Genomic DNA, 18,237 nt, shown 5'->3' with positions numbered 1-18,237 from the left:
AGTAATTTTAAAGTACTAGCAGTTTAACGGATTTAATGACTTCACTGGAAATTTTTGTTTTATAATTCTCTGAGATTGTATTTTGAAACAACTGCATCCTCGTAAAAGGATAAGAATAACCAAGTGATAGAATCTAGATTTGGGGTTTCATTTACTGTGGATCGTTCATTTTTTCAGTTTTAGTACTTTTCTTTGACATTAGAAAATGGCAAAGGCAATAAGATCTGATAGAATATCTTTCCAGCTGTGTCGTTTCTTCCTTGTGTTTTGCTGAAATGTCTGGTGCTTTGATCTCTGACCAAAATTGCTTGTGTAGGCATAATATAGTCAGTCCATTTGAAGCAAGAATGTGGTACTTAGTCCGGCCTTTCCAAATGGCCTTTCAAAATGAAAAATCAATCTATTATGTATTCTTGTTGATATTGGATATAGAACAGTTTTTAGTTATTATAAGTATGCATTAACCAAACATATTTTCTCCATTAGTTGTAAACCATTAAGGATACTATTATATCTTAAAGTTTTACAGATTGACCTAAGATTGTGGATCCAGAATTTGAGATATAAAAGAAAATTAGGCATGACTTTTCCTCAAGTCAGTGAATCACAAGCTTCCATCAAAATCTTTTTATTGTTGTTTGGGTTGGGACAAGCGCGCTGGTTGACATAAGAAGCTCTTGTTGCCGAGATCTAAGTGACTGCGCCATGTGAAGAAAGGATAAATGACTCTATCTTCATCGAGTCTCTCAGGCTGTGGCACAGAACACAGAGTGAGGAGTTTTAAGTGTCAGGCTGCACCAGCCCTCTAAAACCTGACCCCCAAAGTTCTGCTTTTAACAATGCCAGCTAGTCTGCCTCTGAACCAGTCGTTGGACACTGTTCCTCATGGACACTGTTCCTTGGGAACCAGGGCGCTGGTCAGCAACCAGTGTCCTTTCTGGGGCGTGGTTATTCCCATATTGGCTGTTCTTGCACTAGACTACGTGGTTTTTCCTCTGCCAGGAACCAGTTATTTTATTTTTCTTTCCTGGAGGTCTTCACTCCCCACTAGATGTCACCCCATTATCAGAAGCTGCTTTATTACCAGGGGCTCAGTGCTGTATGCCAACTTTCTTCTGTACAGCTGAGGACGGTCTCCCCAGAGCTGTGCTAGCCTGAAAAGGATAATAACTTATTTTTGAGTACTAAGTCATACAGCTAGTAAGTAGCTGAGCTGGGGTTCAAACCCAGGCAGTCCAGCTCCATATATGTTCCGGGTGGAGTAATCAAGTTCTTTTAACAGCATCTGACAAGAAAATTGTCTCTCTATGTACACTCGTAAGAGTAGTGCCTTTCAGGAGAGTCAGACTATCACATATCTCTCCCCCCTACTTTTCCCACCTCTACAAGCAGGCTTCATTGTGTTTACTTAGGTTTCACATCCATTCACAGGGGCACAGACTCAGTCCTCAGTGAATCTTGAAAGATTACTGGTTCATTGTTGACACTTTAATTAGTGCCTCTAATTCTGTTTGTAGAATGGTTTTTATTAAACACTCCCTTTGGTAAATACCAGTATATCCACATGTGACCTTGCAAATGCTTGGTCCTACAGGTTCTTCCATAAATAACCTGACACTGAGACACATGACTCCAAAGATGACCTTACGTTCTTCTTGAATGGGGAAAATAGACACCATCATGCTCAACAGTCTTTTAGTCACAATCTTTAGGCCTTCATACAACTCACTAGTTGTTCTCCTGACCATTTATCCTAGAGAAATGAAGATTTACAGCCACATACAAAAAAATGTTTGTAGAAATTTTAACAATGGCCAAAAACTGGAGACACCAGATGTCCTTCAGTAGATGAACTGTTACATTGTGGTACGCCCATGCCACAGAATACTGTTCAGCAATAAAAAATGGACAAACTATGGATACACATAGCTACCCTGGATGAATCTCCAGAGAGTTATACTGAGTGAAAAAGGCCAATCCCAAAAGGTTCTTGTATGTGCTGTATGGCTCCATTTACACATTCTTGAAATGACAGAATTAAAGAAATGGAAGACTAAGTAGTCGTTTCTAGGTGTTAAGGAGAGACTGGAATGGGAGGGAAGCAGAAATAGCTATAAAAGGGCAATATATGAGAGATGGTTTGTGGTGATGGAAGTGTTCTGTATCTTGACTATGTCAGTGTCAGTATCCTGGTCGTGATGTTGTACTATAGTTTTGGAAGATGTTACCATTGGGGAAACTGGGTAAAGGGTGCACAGGATCACTGTGTTAGTTCTTACAATTGCATATGAATTTATAATTATCTCAAAAAGTTTAATTTAAAAAAGTCTTTACTCCACTCATTTGACAGTCGTTAAATATGTGCTCTGATTTGTATTCACTTTATGACTTCTTAGGTCAGCTATTAATAGAGTCTAGTGAGTAAGGTCTAATTGAGGTCTTGGAAGTTTTCTTGGCAGGTTTCTAGTAATTTAGTCTAATGAATTTGTGTAATATTAATATGAAATCACACAAATCTGTCATTTGTTCAAGTGTATTTTCTTATGGGGCATTGTAATATCCATAGAAAATGGCAGACTGGGTATGGTGGCTCACACCTGTAATCCCAGCATTTTGGGAGGCCAAGATGGGTAGATCCTGAAGTCAGGAGTTCAAGACCCGCCTAGCCAACATGGCAAAACCTCATCTCTACTAAAAATACAAAAATTACCCAGGCATGACGGCACATGCCTGTAGTCCCAGCTACTGGGGAGGCTGAGGCAGGATAATCACTTGAATGCAGGAGACCTCCGCAGGTGAGTTAAGATTGCACCACTGCACTCCAGCATGAGCGACAGAGCGAGACTCTGTCTCAAAAAAAAAAAAAAAAAAAAAGGGAAAAAGAAAATTACAGAAGCATTGTCTTTCTTGTGGATTTAAGAGAACATTAGGATTATTGGCGGGCATAGCCATATGAACTATAATTCTATCTCTAGATAAAAAACAAAAGTTATTCTTTTTCCATAATGTGAGCTCTGCCACATCCAGAATAACCCACTTGCACCATTTTAATTAACATTGAAAATTGAAACCAAATCATACATTAAAGACAGGCTCTAGTTGTTAAAGACCCAGCTCTAGCTGTCAGAACAAGAGAGGAAAAATATTAGGCTTTGGGTGAATACATAATATTTGTTTAAGGAAACCAAGTTAAGTGGCTCCATGATACGAAGTTTGTCTAAATTGATACTGTAGTATCACAAAAAAAAGTAGGAAATGAGGAGCGTAGATGTTTGGTGTATTATCATGTCTTCGTGAAATTTGCTGACCCTCATGTGGGATTGGTCCTCACGTACAGTTTGTCAGCCATTGTCATCAGTTCCAGCTTAGCACTGATAGCCTTTATGATACAGTCTGACTTACATATTGTAAATGGAGCTCCATAAAATACCATTAATTATTTCCCTATATAAATTTGTTCACAGGGATTCGATAACGATGAGCATGGATGACCAGTAAAAAGTTAACCTGTATTTCACCCTGACCAGGAATTTGGGATTTGGACTTGATAGCATGGTATCTAGCACGTTTCAGGCATACAGTGAATGTTTGTTTCATGAACTAATATTGCTATTTTTGTGGTCCTTACTGCCTGCCCATGGCCCTGCTTCCATGGTCCCTCCAGAGAAGAGTTGAGCGGGTAGACAGGGTGCCCTTGTAGTCTCTCTCAGTGCAGAGGGGTATAGCCTGGGCAGGCCAGCACCACAGTTAAGGGGGAGCAGGGTCAGGCTATGTAAAGAAGATTACAGATAGATTTGGGCCAGGTTTTCTTTCACACTGAAAAGACAGGGAAGGGAACAGATTTAAAGAGATTTAAGTATCAGCATTCAAGGTAGATTAGAAACATTTTTTCTTAAATGTATCCTGTTTGGTTTAAATACAAGTACTGGCTTTTTTAACTTTCATTTTTTTCCCATTATGAATAGTATTTTATTTATAAAAATGCTTTTGTGAACTAATCTGGGATGTAGCCTCCATTTATAATGTGAAAAATATGCATTCTGAATTCCAAGTAATGACTGAGAGAATTTTTGGAGCCCAGTTTGTTCTTTACTGATGGCACATAATTTGGTTCTTATTCTTTTATCTTTCTGTCTTGCTTTCTTGTTTGTGGGCCACAGAGCAGCTTCTATTAAGTCTGTGGCCTTTCCTTCCTTTTCACTACTTTGTTACTCATCATGTATTTTTCTGGCTTCACAATTGATGCCTCACCTACAGATTTTCTAGAGAATTTCTACAGGCTCAGTAACCTGTCTGTATTTAATAGAACAGTGAGTTCTTTTTCTCACCACGCTTCTGTTATAACTGAATTTTCTATTTACTGTAGATCCTTGCCAGCACATTACAGAATATTTTTGTTGAACCTTCTTGAGAATTCAGAGAAACTGCTGAGTGACCACTGAACGAAAGATCTAATCTTTAGACTTACGTGAGTATTTACTACTGTGGACTTCCTCACAAGATGTGAAACCTTCAGTGAACTGCTTTAGGGCAGATTCAGTTCTGTGATCAAGATGAAAAATATCTATCATTGGGCTTATTAAATGTGGGATTAAGTTTAGCAGTTGCTCAGGGACACAGAGAAACTGACAAAATACACACTTATTCTCACCTGAAAAATAGACACAGAGACTTGTATTTCTTGCTGAGCCAACATTCAGAAGAATCCTAGTCTGCAAACCACAAGAATTCTTACTGTGTTTGAATCAAAAACGCCAAGTAGATTTTAAAAATTATTCTTAAAAATTTAACCAAAACACATTACCTTTTGAAAAGTACTTCATATGTGGCATTTCATTTTTAAAAAGGTTTATGATAGCTTTTCCATTTTTATGATTCAATGCTATGCAAGCTCGTCCAACCTGCAGGCCAGAACAGCTTTGAATGCAGCCCAACACAAATTCATAAACTTTTAAAAAACATTGAGATTTTTTTTTTTTTTGAGACGGAGTCTTGCTCTGTCCCCCAGGCTGGAGTGCAGTGACACAATCTCAGCTCACTGCAAGCTCCGCCTCCCGGGTTTACGCCATTCTCCTGCCTCAGCCTCCCGAGTAGCTGGGACTACAGGCGCCTGCCACCTCTCCCAGCTAGTTTTTTTTTTTTTGTATTTTTTAGTAGAGACGGAGTTTCACCGTGTTAGCCAGGATGGCCTCGATCTTCTGACCTCGTGATCCGCCCGTCTCGGCCTCCCAGAGTGCTGGGATTACAGGCTTGAGCCACCGCGCCTGGCCCTGAGATTTTTTTTTTTGCAATTTTTTAAAGCTTATCAGCTATCATTATGCATTTTATGTGTAGCCCAAGACAATTTTTCTTCCAGTGTGACCCAGGGAAGCCAAAATGTTGGACACCCTTGCTGTAAGGGAAAATATTTAGATTACCCTCACAAAAGAATTCCTGACTATTTTATTGAGTAAATTCTTCTCATTGAGTTTTTCTGTGTGTTGGTTTGGTTTGGTTTGGTTTGGTTTGTTTTTTTGAGACAGGGTCTCACTCTGATGCCCAGGCTGGAGTGCCGTGGCTCAATCTCAGCTCATCGTAACCTCAATCTCCCAGGCTCAAGTGATCCTCTCACCTCAACGTCCCAAACAGGTGGGACAAAAAGCATGTGCCACCATGCCTGGCTAACTTTTAAATATTTTATAGAGACAGGGTCTCTCGCTATGTTACCCAGGCTAGTTTCGAACTCCTGGGCTTCAAGCTATCCTCCTGTCTTGGCCTTCCAAAGTGCTGGGGTTACAGGTGTGAGCCACTGTGCCCAGCCAGATTTTTTAAAAAGTCATCATATGTATCATAATCTGAAGTTTATTTTAATCTCTGTATTTTTAAATCATAAACATATATTTTTTTCTTATTTGAAATTATTCTTAACAGCCCCTTTTCACTCTTCATTTCATATCCAGTGAGTCATTAAGTTGTGCTAATTCTGTCTTCTCTATTCCTCTCCAGTGTGTCCCCTTCTGCCTGCCACTGCCTTAGATCAGGTTTTCATTTCTTGCCTAGATAGCTGCAGTGACCTAATGATTGATCTCCCTGCCTCCAGTCTTTTTCTCTACAATCCAAACCCTCCATATTGCCATCCAAGTAATCTTTCTGAAAGACTAATAAGACTGTGCCATTTCTTTGACTTAAAATCCTTCAATGGGCTGGACTCATTGAAATAGTAGTCCCAGCTATTTAGGAGGCTGATGTGGGAGGATTGCTTGAACCGAGGAGTTTGAGGCTGCAGTGAGCCATGATTGTACCACTGCACTCCAGCCTGGGTGGCAGAGCGAGAACCTGTCTCAATTTAAAACAAAAAATCCTTCAGTGGCTCCTCACTGAAATTCAGGTATTAAAAAAACCTTACTGTGGAGTTGTTAGGAAGATTAAATTAAATTCATTAAAACCTCCTAGTTGGCACCTGGCTCAGAACAAGTCTCAATATATGTTAATGCCCACTCTTCCCACAGAGAGCCCATGGTAGCAGCAGAGCCCTTGTGTAAGGCAGCCCCAGATTTTGGGACAATGGCTCTGCTGAGAAGCCAAGTTGAAAGGAATAGGGGCAGCGATCTCACCAAACTCAGCAACCAGGCTTCCCTGAATCCCCTTGAGGTTAGGCACAAGAATAGATGGGTCTAGCATCCAGTTCCATCAGTGTTTCAGAAAGAGACTTTACCTGATCAGCTGTATAAGCCAAGTCCATCTGTGACTAAGCTTTTGTAACCTAAGAACTAAAAAGCCATCTCTAGAAAAGCATTGGTGTCTGCCTTTCTGTTTTCTTGTCAATTTTGTAGCGAAGTTTCTTTTGACAGGCTTTAAGTCTTTCTTAAATGAACCTAGGGGAAGAGAGAGAGACCTAGTTGTATGCACTTTGGTAGAGCAGAATGTCCTGAGAGTTCAGGTGCAGCAGGCAGGTGCTGAACTCTCGCCTGAGTTCAGGTGCACCAGTGGGGCCGGGAAACATCCGTGAAAGAGATGTGGGCAAACTGGTGAGCTGGATGAGTCTCAGAGATGAAATTCACATCAGACCTGGTTGAGATTGCTGCTTTGTCCTGACTTGGTATTCCCAGACAGCCCTACTTGTTTTTTCCTCACCTCTCAGTCTTTGGACAGTGGGAATTTGGCACAGTCACATATTGAGATAACCACAGAGCACAGCAGAATAAGATCAATACTGTAAAAAGAAACATAATCTGAATTGATTTCATGCTCTGATTTTTAAATTCAGTTTGTTACTTTCCTTAGCCTTTCTCTTAAAATTTGTGCTATAGGCCAGGCACGGTGGCTCACGCCTGTAGTCCCAGCACTTTTTCTAGGCTGAGGCGGGCAGGTCATGAGGTTAGGAGTTCAAGACCAGCCTGCCCAAAATGGTGAAACCCTATCTCTACTAAAAATACAAAAAATTAGCCAGGCATGGTGGCAAGCGCCTGTAATTCCAGCTAGTTGGGAGGCTGAGGTGGGAGAATCGCTTGAACCCAGGAGGTGGAGGTTGTAGTGAACTGAGACCATGCCACTGCACTCCAGCCTGGGCAACAGAGTGAGATACCATCTCAAAAAAAAAAAATTGTGCTATAAACATAACATTCTACAGGTCTTTGTTGAGTATAACTTCTTTTCATGCAAGTAGTTTTAGTTACCATGTAGAATATCTCAAATACAAGAAGCAGCAAATATATCAAAGATAATCAGTTTGTTTAAATAAGAATGTCTACCAGCGGTAGCATTTATATATGGGTAGTTCTTTGATGTTTAAACATCATGTTATCTATGTGTTCTGACAACGTAATACTTAAATCTAAGCTATTATATCTTGCTTAACTTTAAAAATATCTCTTAATCTTTTTACATGATGAAAAGCAAAATAGAGCTTTACAGTAATTAAAATTTTTTTTTTTTTTTTTTTTTTTTTGAGACGGAGTCTTGCTCTGTAGCCCGGGCTGGAGTGCAGTGGCCGGATCTCAGCTCACTGCAAGCTCCGCCTCCCGGGTTTGCGCCATTCTCCTGCCTCAGCCTCCGGAGTAGCTCGGACTACAGGCGCCCGCCACCTCGCCCGGCTAGTTTTTTGTATTTTTAGTAGAGACGGGGTTTCACTGTGTTAGCCAGGATGGTCTCGATCTCCTGACCTCGTGATCCGCCTGTCTCGGCCTCCCAAAGTGCTGGGATTACAGGCTTGAGCCACCGCGCCCGGCCTACAGTAATTAAAATTTTAATCCAGCAGATATGAAGAAAATAAAATGTTTTAATGGAAAATAAAATATAATTGATAACTTTGTTGTTGTTTCTGTTTGGTAAAGTAATTTATTAGAGGCAGGAGGCCAAAAAGGATGAGAAATAGTGCTTTTCTAAATGACTCCTTTGCCTTGATTTCATTTGTCTTCATGGCATCTCACTCACCTATTTCATTACAGGTGTGTTCCATCCACCACATCAGAACAATGTCGTATGTTTTTGTAAATGATTCTTCTCAGACTAACGTGCCCTTGCTACAAGCCTGTATTGATGGGGACTTTAATTATTCCAAGCGGCTTTTGGAAAGTGGCTTTGACCCAAATATTCGTGACAGCAGGGGCAGAACAGGCCTTCACCTTGCAGCAGCTCGAGGGAATGTAGACATCTGCCAGTTACTGCATAAATTCGGTGCTGATCTTCTGGCCACAGATTATCAAGGAAACACGGCTCTTCACCTCTGTGGCCATGTGGATACTATCCAGTTTTTGGTTTCCAATGGACTCAAAATTGATATTTGGTAAGTTCTCTATGGTTTTAGAAGTCTAGTCATTTCTTCCCATTAGTCTCTCAGCTGATAGTCTTATCTCGGGTCTTTGGATTTTGTTTTCTCATTAATCAGTTGAAATAAGTTCAGAAAGGCATTGAAGACAGTGTAATCCTGTTAGGCAAGTAAGGGAATGAGGGGCTGACCTCTGGGTTTTTGCTGAAGCAGCATATTTTTTTCTATGAAAATAGTGGGTAGTTTCTGCTACTAATTAATTGTGTAGTGTTACAACAAGGGAAGAAGAAGAAAAGAACATTTGTTGAAAATCTATGAGCTGGACCCTGTTTACTTGTTAGCTCATTTAGTCCTCAGAATGAAGAGCTCTCACGATAGGTGTTTTCTTCATTTTACAGATTTGATAGTTAAGACAAAAAAAGGATTGGACAAAGTTCACACAGTTTATAGAGGATTTGAAAAGGTCACAGTTTATAAGGGACAGAGCTGGAATTTGAACCTAGTTCCGCTGACTCTAACGCTTGTGTGCCTTCTGTCATGTAATGCACCATGTGAGCTTCGTAATCTCCCTGGAGTCCAAGATCCTTTTTATACTGAACAATTTGAGGAAGTCATGGGGCTTTTTGTTTGTTTTAGTGATACTCTGCTTTTTCAGTGGGAATGATGTCAAGTCACCTGTAAAACTGAGCTTGACCTTTAAATTTTACAGTTACATACTGCCCTAATTTATTGATGCCATAACGCCCCTAAATCTGAATAAGACAGTAAATGCTTCTGTTTCTGCAGGACACAATGGGGTAGGAATTGACTGCAGGATTTAATGTGGTTCTCTCCTTTTATTAGCGTTAAATAGCTGCGTGAACCACGGCAGCTTATTTGACATTTTTTTCTTAGACGTTAAAAAAAAGTACTCGTCTCATAAAATATAAATATCAAATAAGAATGAGTTTAGAACTAGATTTATCCACTTTTTTTTTTTGACTATATGTTCTCTTTTTCCTTTTCCCTGGAACTAAAAAAAAGAAAGAAAGAAAGAAAAACAAGGGTTAATTCAAAATTCAGCTCCACTGGATGTTTGGCTCAGCTCTGGGTTTTACTTTTGAGTTAATTGGACCCATCTTCCCCCCCCCCCCGGTGATTTGTTTATTCTTCATAAACACTTTCTGTAGTACAATTCAGAAAAAAAATGGAGGCACACGGCTATAACGTCCACCACAATCTGCTGTTGAGGAGACATTCAGTGTGAGGATGGGGCTGGAGGTGGGGGACGTGTTTGGGTAAGAGGATAATGGCCTCTGTGATGAACTGTGCAGAAATCCCATCAGGCAAAGTCTGATTGCAGCCTGCTGGTCAAGGCTTATGGTAGAAAAGTTGCAGTGAGCCAAATACTCCTTTGGTTCCCCACGGCCCTAGGGTAGGTCCTAATTGGGCCCATTCTTTCTTCACTGAGATCTATACAAATGGGTACTAAAAATGGAACTGACAATGTAGTGTAACTGCTATGATGGCTTCTTTATTTTTATGAACTTTTTTTAGCAATCATCAAGGTGCCACCCCTTTAGTTCTGGCAAAGCGCAGAGGAGTAAATAAAGATGTCATCCGATTGCTGGAATCTTTGGAAGAACAGGAGGTAAAAGGATTTAACAGAGGAGCCCACTCGAAACTGGAGACCATGCAGACAGCTGAAAGTGAAAGGTACCGGAAATTTTTTTTTTCTCTCACTGTATTATTCATGCTGGACTTGAACTCCTGGGCATTCCTCCTGCCTCAGCCTCCTGACTAGCTGGGACTGTAGGCACATGCAGCCACGCCCAGCAAGATAATATGATTTTAAGGGGAAAGTCACTTTAAGTACCTGGATTTGTGGTAACTTTGTGAACTTTAATATTCATTTGCTTTTAAGTGCAACTTGAACTTTATATAGGACCTTATGGCTGCAGATTACAATTGAGAAGCTATTAACAGAAAGTACTACATGTCATGTGCACATAATGTTCTGTTAGCCACCTGCTGTATTGACAGTACAAAGAAGAAATAGTAACAACTGAATCTAAGGGAAGGAAACTGGAGCTTTGGTTTAAGTACAGGTCACAAAAAGAATGGAATTTAAAAAAAAAAGAGAAGTATAAGTAAAGCCAAGAACGTGGGCAATTTTAGAAAAGACCAAAAGGTAGTTTCACGGATAGGGAAGTGGACTGCTGAGAAACAAGAAAACAGGAGAGGGAAAGCACGATAGTATTTAACACATGCACAGTTCAGTAATGTGAAAGTGAAAGTGATGATCATATGAGTTGGAGCTAATGAAATTTGGACTCCTGTAAGTAATTGAAGCTAAGATGTGGTGACTGACTGGGTCTTGAATAGCTCATCATGTCTCATCTAGAAGCAATGGAGAACACAGTTCAGGAAGCTCCAAAAAGGTGGCAAACCATCTTTTCTCCTGACATCACTGGGCTCAATACGTAAAGTTAATAGGCCAGACTTAGTTCCAGTAGCATATAGTCTGATTGACCACCATGCACTTTATACACGTGAAGGAAAAAGGATGCTGAGCTTCCATAGTCTCTTCCCAACATTCTTGGTAGGTTGTAAGTAGAATAAACAAGGGCCCACATCAGCTGTTTACCTAGTAGCTGATGGACTAGGACTTGGATTTAGAATCACATAATCCACTTAGACCATTGGGATCCTTGTTTCTGTGAGTTCTAGATGAAATCCTCTCTGTTTTTCATAGCTCACCGTTCATTTGATTCCTTTGTACCTGTTTTTGCTTTCCTCCTCTCTGTGCCAGTTGATGTGCTCTTTGGGGACCATTAATTCCGCTCTGAAGCTTAGGTCTGTTTTGTTTAGATACTTTCAAGCACTTAGTACAGTCCTGAGGAAATCCAGGAGCTTTACTTCTGGAACAGTGCATACTCCTCATGAGTGATCACTGAAAGCTGACAGATAAACAAGAAGTCAGAGATGTATTTACAAGCCCTTTTTTTTCTCTCCTGTGTACTTTGGATTGACAGAATGGCATAAGCACTTTAACAACATTGAGTTAACTATTATTTGTTACAGATTTGTTCCTCCAAAATAACTTGAAATTTATTTTTATCTTTTTATAAAATAACATTAAGTACTTTAAGCTTCTTTACCATGAAAAACAGCCAAGAATGTGTTTTTGTTTGGAATATTTTTAGGGCCTTTATTTTGTTAATAGCCAGTTTCTTGGCACCTCTTTAGCAGAAATATACTTTTGGCCTTAGTTTGCCTCAGTTGTGATTACTTACTAAGAAGTGATTAGTACAAAAAAAAATTCCATTGGATGAGCAGTTGAAGTACTCCTGCTTCCTTCACATACCTGCCATTTCACTGCAGCATGAGAGTTTGTATTAATTGTAACACTGTGTAAAGCTCGTTTCTCAAAAATTGAGTTATTAACACTTTTATTGCCTAGTTTTCCTATCTTACTTCTACCCCTCAGTTTCATGGTAGAAATTCAGTGGTTGAAGTTTAAATCAGAAAGTTGAAAGGTAATGTCGTTAGGAAAATGCAGATGAGGACTACAGTGAAATGCCACTTCACACCCACTAGGATAGCTGCAATTAAAAAGATAATAACAAGTGCTCTGAAGGATGTGGAGAAATTGGAACCCTCATACACTGCTGATGGGAATGGAAAGTAGAACAGCTTCTTTGGAAAAGTCTGGCAGTCCTTCAAAAAGCTACACATAGAGTTACCGTCTGACCAGCAGTGCCACTTCTAGGAATATACCAAAGAAAACTGAAACATATGTCCACACAAAAGCTTATATATGAATGTTCATAGCATCATTATTCATAATAGCCAAAACGTGGACACCACCCAAACATCCATCAGCTGACGAAGGAATACACATCATCTGTTCATCCAGTGGAATATTATTAATATGATTATTTTGTACTGATACATGCTACAGCATGGATAAATTTTGAAAACATGCTACATGGGAGAAGCCAGGCACAAAAGGCCACATATTATATGATTCTATTTATGTGAAATATCCAGAATAAGCAAATCCATAGAGACAGAAAGTAGACTAGGAGCTGGGAGAAGCGGCAATGGAGGAGTGACTGCTAATAGTACAGAGTTTCTGATAGAGGTGCTGAAAGTGTGCTGGAATTAGAAGAGATGGTTGTATAATTTTGGGAATATATGAAAAGCCACTGAATTGTACAGTTTCAAAAGGTAAATATTATGGGATGTGAATTATATCTCAATAAAAAGTAGAGGAAAAGGTTTAAAGAGATTGGCTAGCACACGGCATTATGGCATAATTGTGTAACAGCTTTTTCTAGAGCAGAAGATAAAGCAGGGTTTTAAATGTGTTTACTATAATATTTTTCATTTCTCTTAGGAGTCCCCCGAGACAGCACAACTTCTACAGGCCTTAGAAGGGACTATAAATCAAGTTAATGGAAGATATTTCCCCACTCCTCCATATAAACTCTTAAGTTTAATTCCTTTTTACTTTGTAGGTGTGGGATAACAAAAACAGTTTAGCTGTCACATTTTTTTAAAAAGGTACACACAAACACAACCCCCAAAGACAGTGTAGATACCACGTTTTTAAAAAAGGATTACACACACACCCCATTATGTTAGAATCAGATATTCCCTGGACAGTAGAAAGCATTTCATTGGATAAAGTCTTTATAGAAGATCCTGATTGGCAGCGCTTCATGAGCTCTGAAGAGCAATGAGAGAATGCTCATTGAATTTTCATTTTATACCTAACATGTTTGAGTATAAGGGCATGTCAACTCATAATCAGTAAATTTTACATAGGCCAAACTAAGCCTCTCCAGAACTTTGTTATCCATTTGTGGTTTTACTCTTTTAGGCCTTCTCAAAATTCTAATCTTATTTTTAAACTTGCTCTCAAGTTGTCCGAAATTACTGTATTGCTGTAGATTCCCACTGAAAACATCATCTCTTATTCAGAGAATAAACATGTTTTAATTATTTAAAAAAAAGTTTGGGTGTTAAGTAGACTGGCCCATTAGGAAGTCAGTTTCCCATGATCAGAGAAGACCTCTAATGATGGTAAAGGCTGAAGGACTTTTGTTTGATGGTATCAAGAAGTAAAATAAAGTTGTAGGTTAAAAAAATGCCAGTTGTGCATGTTTACTCATAGTTCATAGTGAATGAGACTCTAAGAGATTGTTTTATGGGAGTTAGGAAGGATAGTAATGAACTTTGATAACCAGTAGATAGTTGGTTCCTATGATCATGGTCATTGTGGCTTTAATCTAAATGATACCCTCTTATTGGGCCTGTATGTTGTGACATAACCATGGGTGCTCTTCCCTTAGTGCTTCCAAGTACCAAAGTCAGATGCAGTTTCTCTTTGTGGTAGTCATATTTCTCATTGATAAAGTTCTGAAAACCAGAATCAGTGTTTTTATGGTATTTGCACTACCTTATTTTCAATTAGACTAGCCTTTATGCAGAAGAGAAATGAACATATTCTGTCTTATTGTACAAGATAGAACTAAAACCAGTAGGAAGAAACTATTAAGAATTCCTAATGACTAGGCCAGCTGTGGTGGCTCATTCCTGTAATCCTAGCACTTTGGGAGGTCAAGGCAGGTGGATCACCTAAGCTCAGGAGTTCAAGACCAACCTGGTCAACATGACGAAACCCTGTCTCTACTGAAAATACAAAAATTAGCCAGCCATGGTGGTGTGCACCTGTAGTCCCAGCTACTTGGGGGGCTGAGGCAGGAGGATTGCTTGAGCCGGGGAGGTGGAGGTTGCAGTGAGCCGAGATCACATCACTGCATTCCAGCCTGGGCGGCAGAGTGAGATTCTGTCTCCAAAAAAAAAAAAAAAAAAAAAATTCTGATAACTAGACGAGTCCACATGGACAACAGGCTGAAGAGTAAGCTTCCATTATTAGAGAATTACACTTAAAGAAGGAATTCCTTCATTGGTCAGATTATTGAACTAAATTAATAAAAATTCCCTTTTAACTTTAAGATTCACACACACTATATAAGTGACTTTTTAGATTTACTCATCTTTCCCACCACTGCCCCCTCAAACAGACATTTGTTTTCTCAGTTCTAGGGCCTAGAAGTCTGAGATCAAGGTGTCACAAAGTTGGTTTCTTCTAAGGCCTCCCTGCTTGACTTGTAGATGACTGTCCTCTTCAGGTGTTATCACCTGCGTGTCTGATTATTCATATTAATACATTCTTAAATTATGAGTCTACCCTTTGAATCTTCTAAATTTAACATAACAATAATGTATTGTGGTTTAATATCTTGATGGAAACAACTCATTTAACCTATTTCAAGACTTCTGCTCAGGACACCTTAAAAGAAATAGAGATGGGGTCTCACTATGTTACCCAGGCTGGTCCCGAACTCCTGGGCTCAAGTGATCCTCCCTCCTTGGCCTCCAAAAGTGCCAGGATTACAGGCATGAGCCGCCATGCCCAACCAGGACCTTTTTAACAGAATTTTTAACTTGACTTTACTAAATTCTAAACCAAGAGAAACATACTCATTACCATTTAGCAATTTACAGTTTAGGATATATTGTTCAGATACATAAGCATGTAAGAGTGTATATATGTGTGTGTGTGTGTGTGTATTTGGTCTTTTCTAAATAATAGTCCTATAGTTTTATGTTTTTGGAATTGCTGTGTTTTTTAATGCCCTTTTTGCTCTTTCTTCTTCCACAGTGCTATGGAAAGCCATTCACTCCTCAATCCCAACCTGCAGCAAGGTGAAGGGGTCCTTTCCAGCTTCCGAACCACGTGGCAGGAGTTTGTGGAGGATCTGGGCTTCTGGAGAGTGTTGCTTTTGATCTTCGTCATTGCTTTGCTGTCTCTTGGCATTGCCTATTATGTGAGCGGGGTGCTGCCCTTTGTGGAAAACCAGCCTGAACTGGTGCATTAAAGGAGCTCATGGAAGATGAGGCAATGAATTGCCTATTTCCTGGCTTCCAATGTTTGTTCTCAGTTTCTCAGAATTTTTCTTAATGCAAAGCAGTGAGGGCGGTACATGTTTCTTTTTGCATTTTTAATTATTGTAATCCTTTTAGATAACGATGTGTTCATTTGAACTAACTACATATTATGATCAAGTATATTGCATCCTAACGCTACCTCTGACTCAACCTGACTTTGTAGGAAAACCTGCACATAGCCTTGTTTGGTAAAAACACAAATGACTAGAGAATGGAAGATAAAGGAAGAGGCTAGGAAGTCCTTGCTATCAAAACCTTATCCTAATATAGGACCAATTGAAGTATTCAAAAAGAAAAACAATGTCTTATATGATTAGTTTTTGTTGGTGGTTTTGTTTTCATTTATTTTTGCAAGAGCCACTTTTTATTTACTGTCTCTAGGGACAAGAGATAATTTAAAACTTGAAGTACTTTTTTCAAATCTTGTGCAGCAAATTAGTATTGTTAGAATCTGTTCGGCTTATTTTAGTATTTTTAAGTCTAGTCACAAACCAAACAAAACTTTTGAAAGTGAGCTATATTTTGTTCAAAGGTGATTGATTTGATCTTATATTTATTTGTTTTTAGGTTAATTTTTGATTTTTTGTAAACTGCTTTGCTCGTTAATATCTGTGAAAAATAAACGAGTTCATTTTGTTCACTTTCCGATTTTCCCTAGTACCCTATTCATCAGAGATAACCATTCATCAGAATTACAGTCAGAAAATCCTTTTTCTATTGAAGGGTTAGCAGGGAAAAATAATTCTGATATTTAACTGTCATAAATCTGTAGTGCTATTATAGTGAAAAATTCAGTTCTATAAGCTAGCTGTGTTGTCACAGTTTTATCATAGTTCATAATTATTTCATGTGCAGTTCTATTTAGAGGCCCTGTTAGACTTTTAACAATCCCATCCATATCTGTAATTCTCTGATGGCAAGAATGGATGGAGCATTTCTGAGTTAACGTGCTGAACAGTATTGTACTGGGTGTCATAAACTCTTTATGAATGGTAATATTATGTAAATTGAAATCTGGCCCTCAAACTATATTGCAGCTTTCAGCAATATGTTTGAAGGCCTCTTTTGTTAATGATCCTGTAATGTATGAATTATGTTCTTGAGTTATTAAAAAAGAATATGAAGGCTTGGTAATTATTCATTGGGTAAAGTCAGGAAATTGTAGTGAAAGAACTAATGGTTTTGTTTTTTGGAATACAGGCACCTAAGCTATTGCTAATTGAATTGCTGCTAGAATTAGAAATTATGCTTTAGAATAGAATTGGTATTTCTGTGATTCTTTTTGCTTCTTGGTGTTTTCTCTTGTATCTGTATATCTAGTATTGAGGCTCGCTCTTTCATGTGGCTTTATCCTCTCTCTAATAGCTGTTGTAAAATTCCTGAGTAACTGGCTGCTTCAGGATCAGCTTGCAGAGTCTTGCTTTTAGGTTAGATACAAACAAAGTAAATCATAGTTGGTGTAAATACAGCAAAAAACAGCTGGCTTTAGAATGGAGAACACTACAATTCAAATTTGAAGTATATTCAGAAGAAAACTTTGCTTTACATTTGTTTGTAAATCTAAACAAATATGCAAAATTGGTCAAAATGTAAGTATATAGCATTTTTGAAGATTAATAGTTCCTTGTATGTGCTGATTTTGTATTCTGTTCTCTGCATTCATCATTCAGGAATACTACCAATAAATGTATTTATATATCCCTTAATCATGATTTGTCTTTTTTTTTTTTTTTTTAAGTGTATTATAGTTTTTCTTGTAATTTGGGGATTTTGTAACGGATTGCAATTAGCTGCTTTTTAAAACACAGCTTTTTTTCAAACCTAATGTAATAGGTATATTGAGTTTCATTTATGTTTGCCTTATAAATACTCAAACTAGTTTGAGTGAATTGCTTGTAGATTTAAGGGTGATGATAATAACTACCACAATTAAGCCCCTCCCAATTATGCAAGTTTTTAGCATGCCTCACCTCATTTTACCCTACGCTCCCTTGAGCACTACATGTCCCCAGTTTATAAGATGAGAAAATGGACACAGGGAAGGCTAAGTAACTTGTCCAAGGTCAAACAGGTAGGTCTTGGTAGAAGAGGGATTCCAGATTAAGGCTCCAGCCCCAATTATGCTTGCTCTTTCCTCCTGTCCCACTGTCTTTCATGAATCTGGAAATGGAACCATGTTTATTCAGAACCTCGCCTGATACCATTTCAGCAGGACATTACTAAATTTTCCACTCGTGGTCCTATATACTTACTTTTTTTCCTTTTTTACACATCTTCCCAACGATAGAAACTTTAATACTCAAAGTCCAACCCTGGCTTGTCAGAAAGTCTTCCACAGTTAACCATACCTGACTGCCTCCTTCCCAACCCCTCCCTTCCCCACCACTTACCACACCCAGGTTTATTACTTGTATTTTGCATTCCTTCATCCGTTTCTCTGTAAACATGATTTTCTTTCTAACTTGTTTAATTGTAAGCTTCATGAGAGC

The 18,237-nt window shown here is 38.8% G+C and overlaps 1 protein-coding gene across 2 annotated transcripts in view; it reads left to right on the top strand.

Moving 5' to 3' along the window:
* ANKRD46 (ankyrin repeat domain 46) overlaps positions 1-17,454 on the top strand; it is a 42,984-nt gene extending 25,530 nt beyond the window's left edge. Inside the window, exons 2-5 of one of the 2 annotated variants that reach the window (XM_025394642.1) lie at positions 4,367-4,468; positions 8,427-8,764; positions 10,283-10,441; positions 15,462-17,454. In XM_025394642.1, the coding sequence (XP_025250427.1) occupies positions 8,454-8,764; positions 10,283-10,441; positions 15,462-15,678 (687 nt within the window). In that variant the 5' untranslated portion in view covers positions 4,367-4,468; positions 8,427-8,453 and the 3' untranslated portion in view covers positions 15,679-17,454. The remainder of the gene's footprint in view (positions 1-4,366; positions 4,469-8,426; positions 8,765-10,282; positions 10,442-15,461) is intronic. The other variant, XM_025394643.1, reaches the window with a different exon arrangement.
* Positions 17,455-18,237: the final 783 nt, after the last annotated feature.

This window comes from Theropithecus gelada, chromosome 8 (genome assembly GCF_003255815.1).
Source record: "Theropithecus gelada isolate Dixy chromosome 8, Tgel_1.0, whole genome shotgun sequence".
Classification (NCBI taxonomy): domain Eukaryota; kingdom Metazoa; phylum Chordata; class Mammalia; order Primates; family Cercopithecidae; genus Theropithecus; species Theropithecus gelada.
Note: the sequence above shows the minus strand (reverse complement) of the source record. Positions and strands in the feature narration are given on the sequence as shown.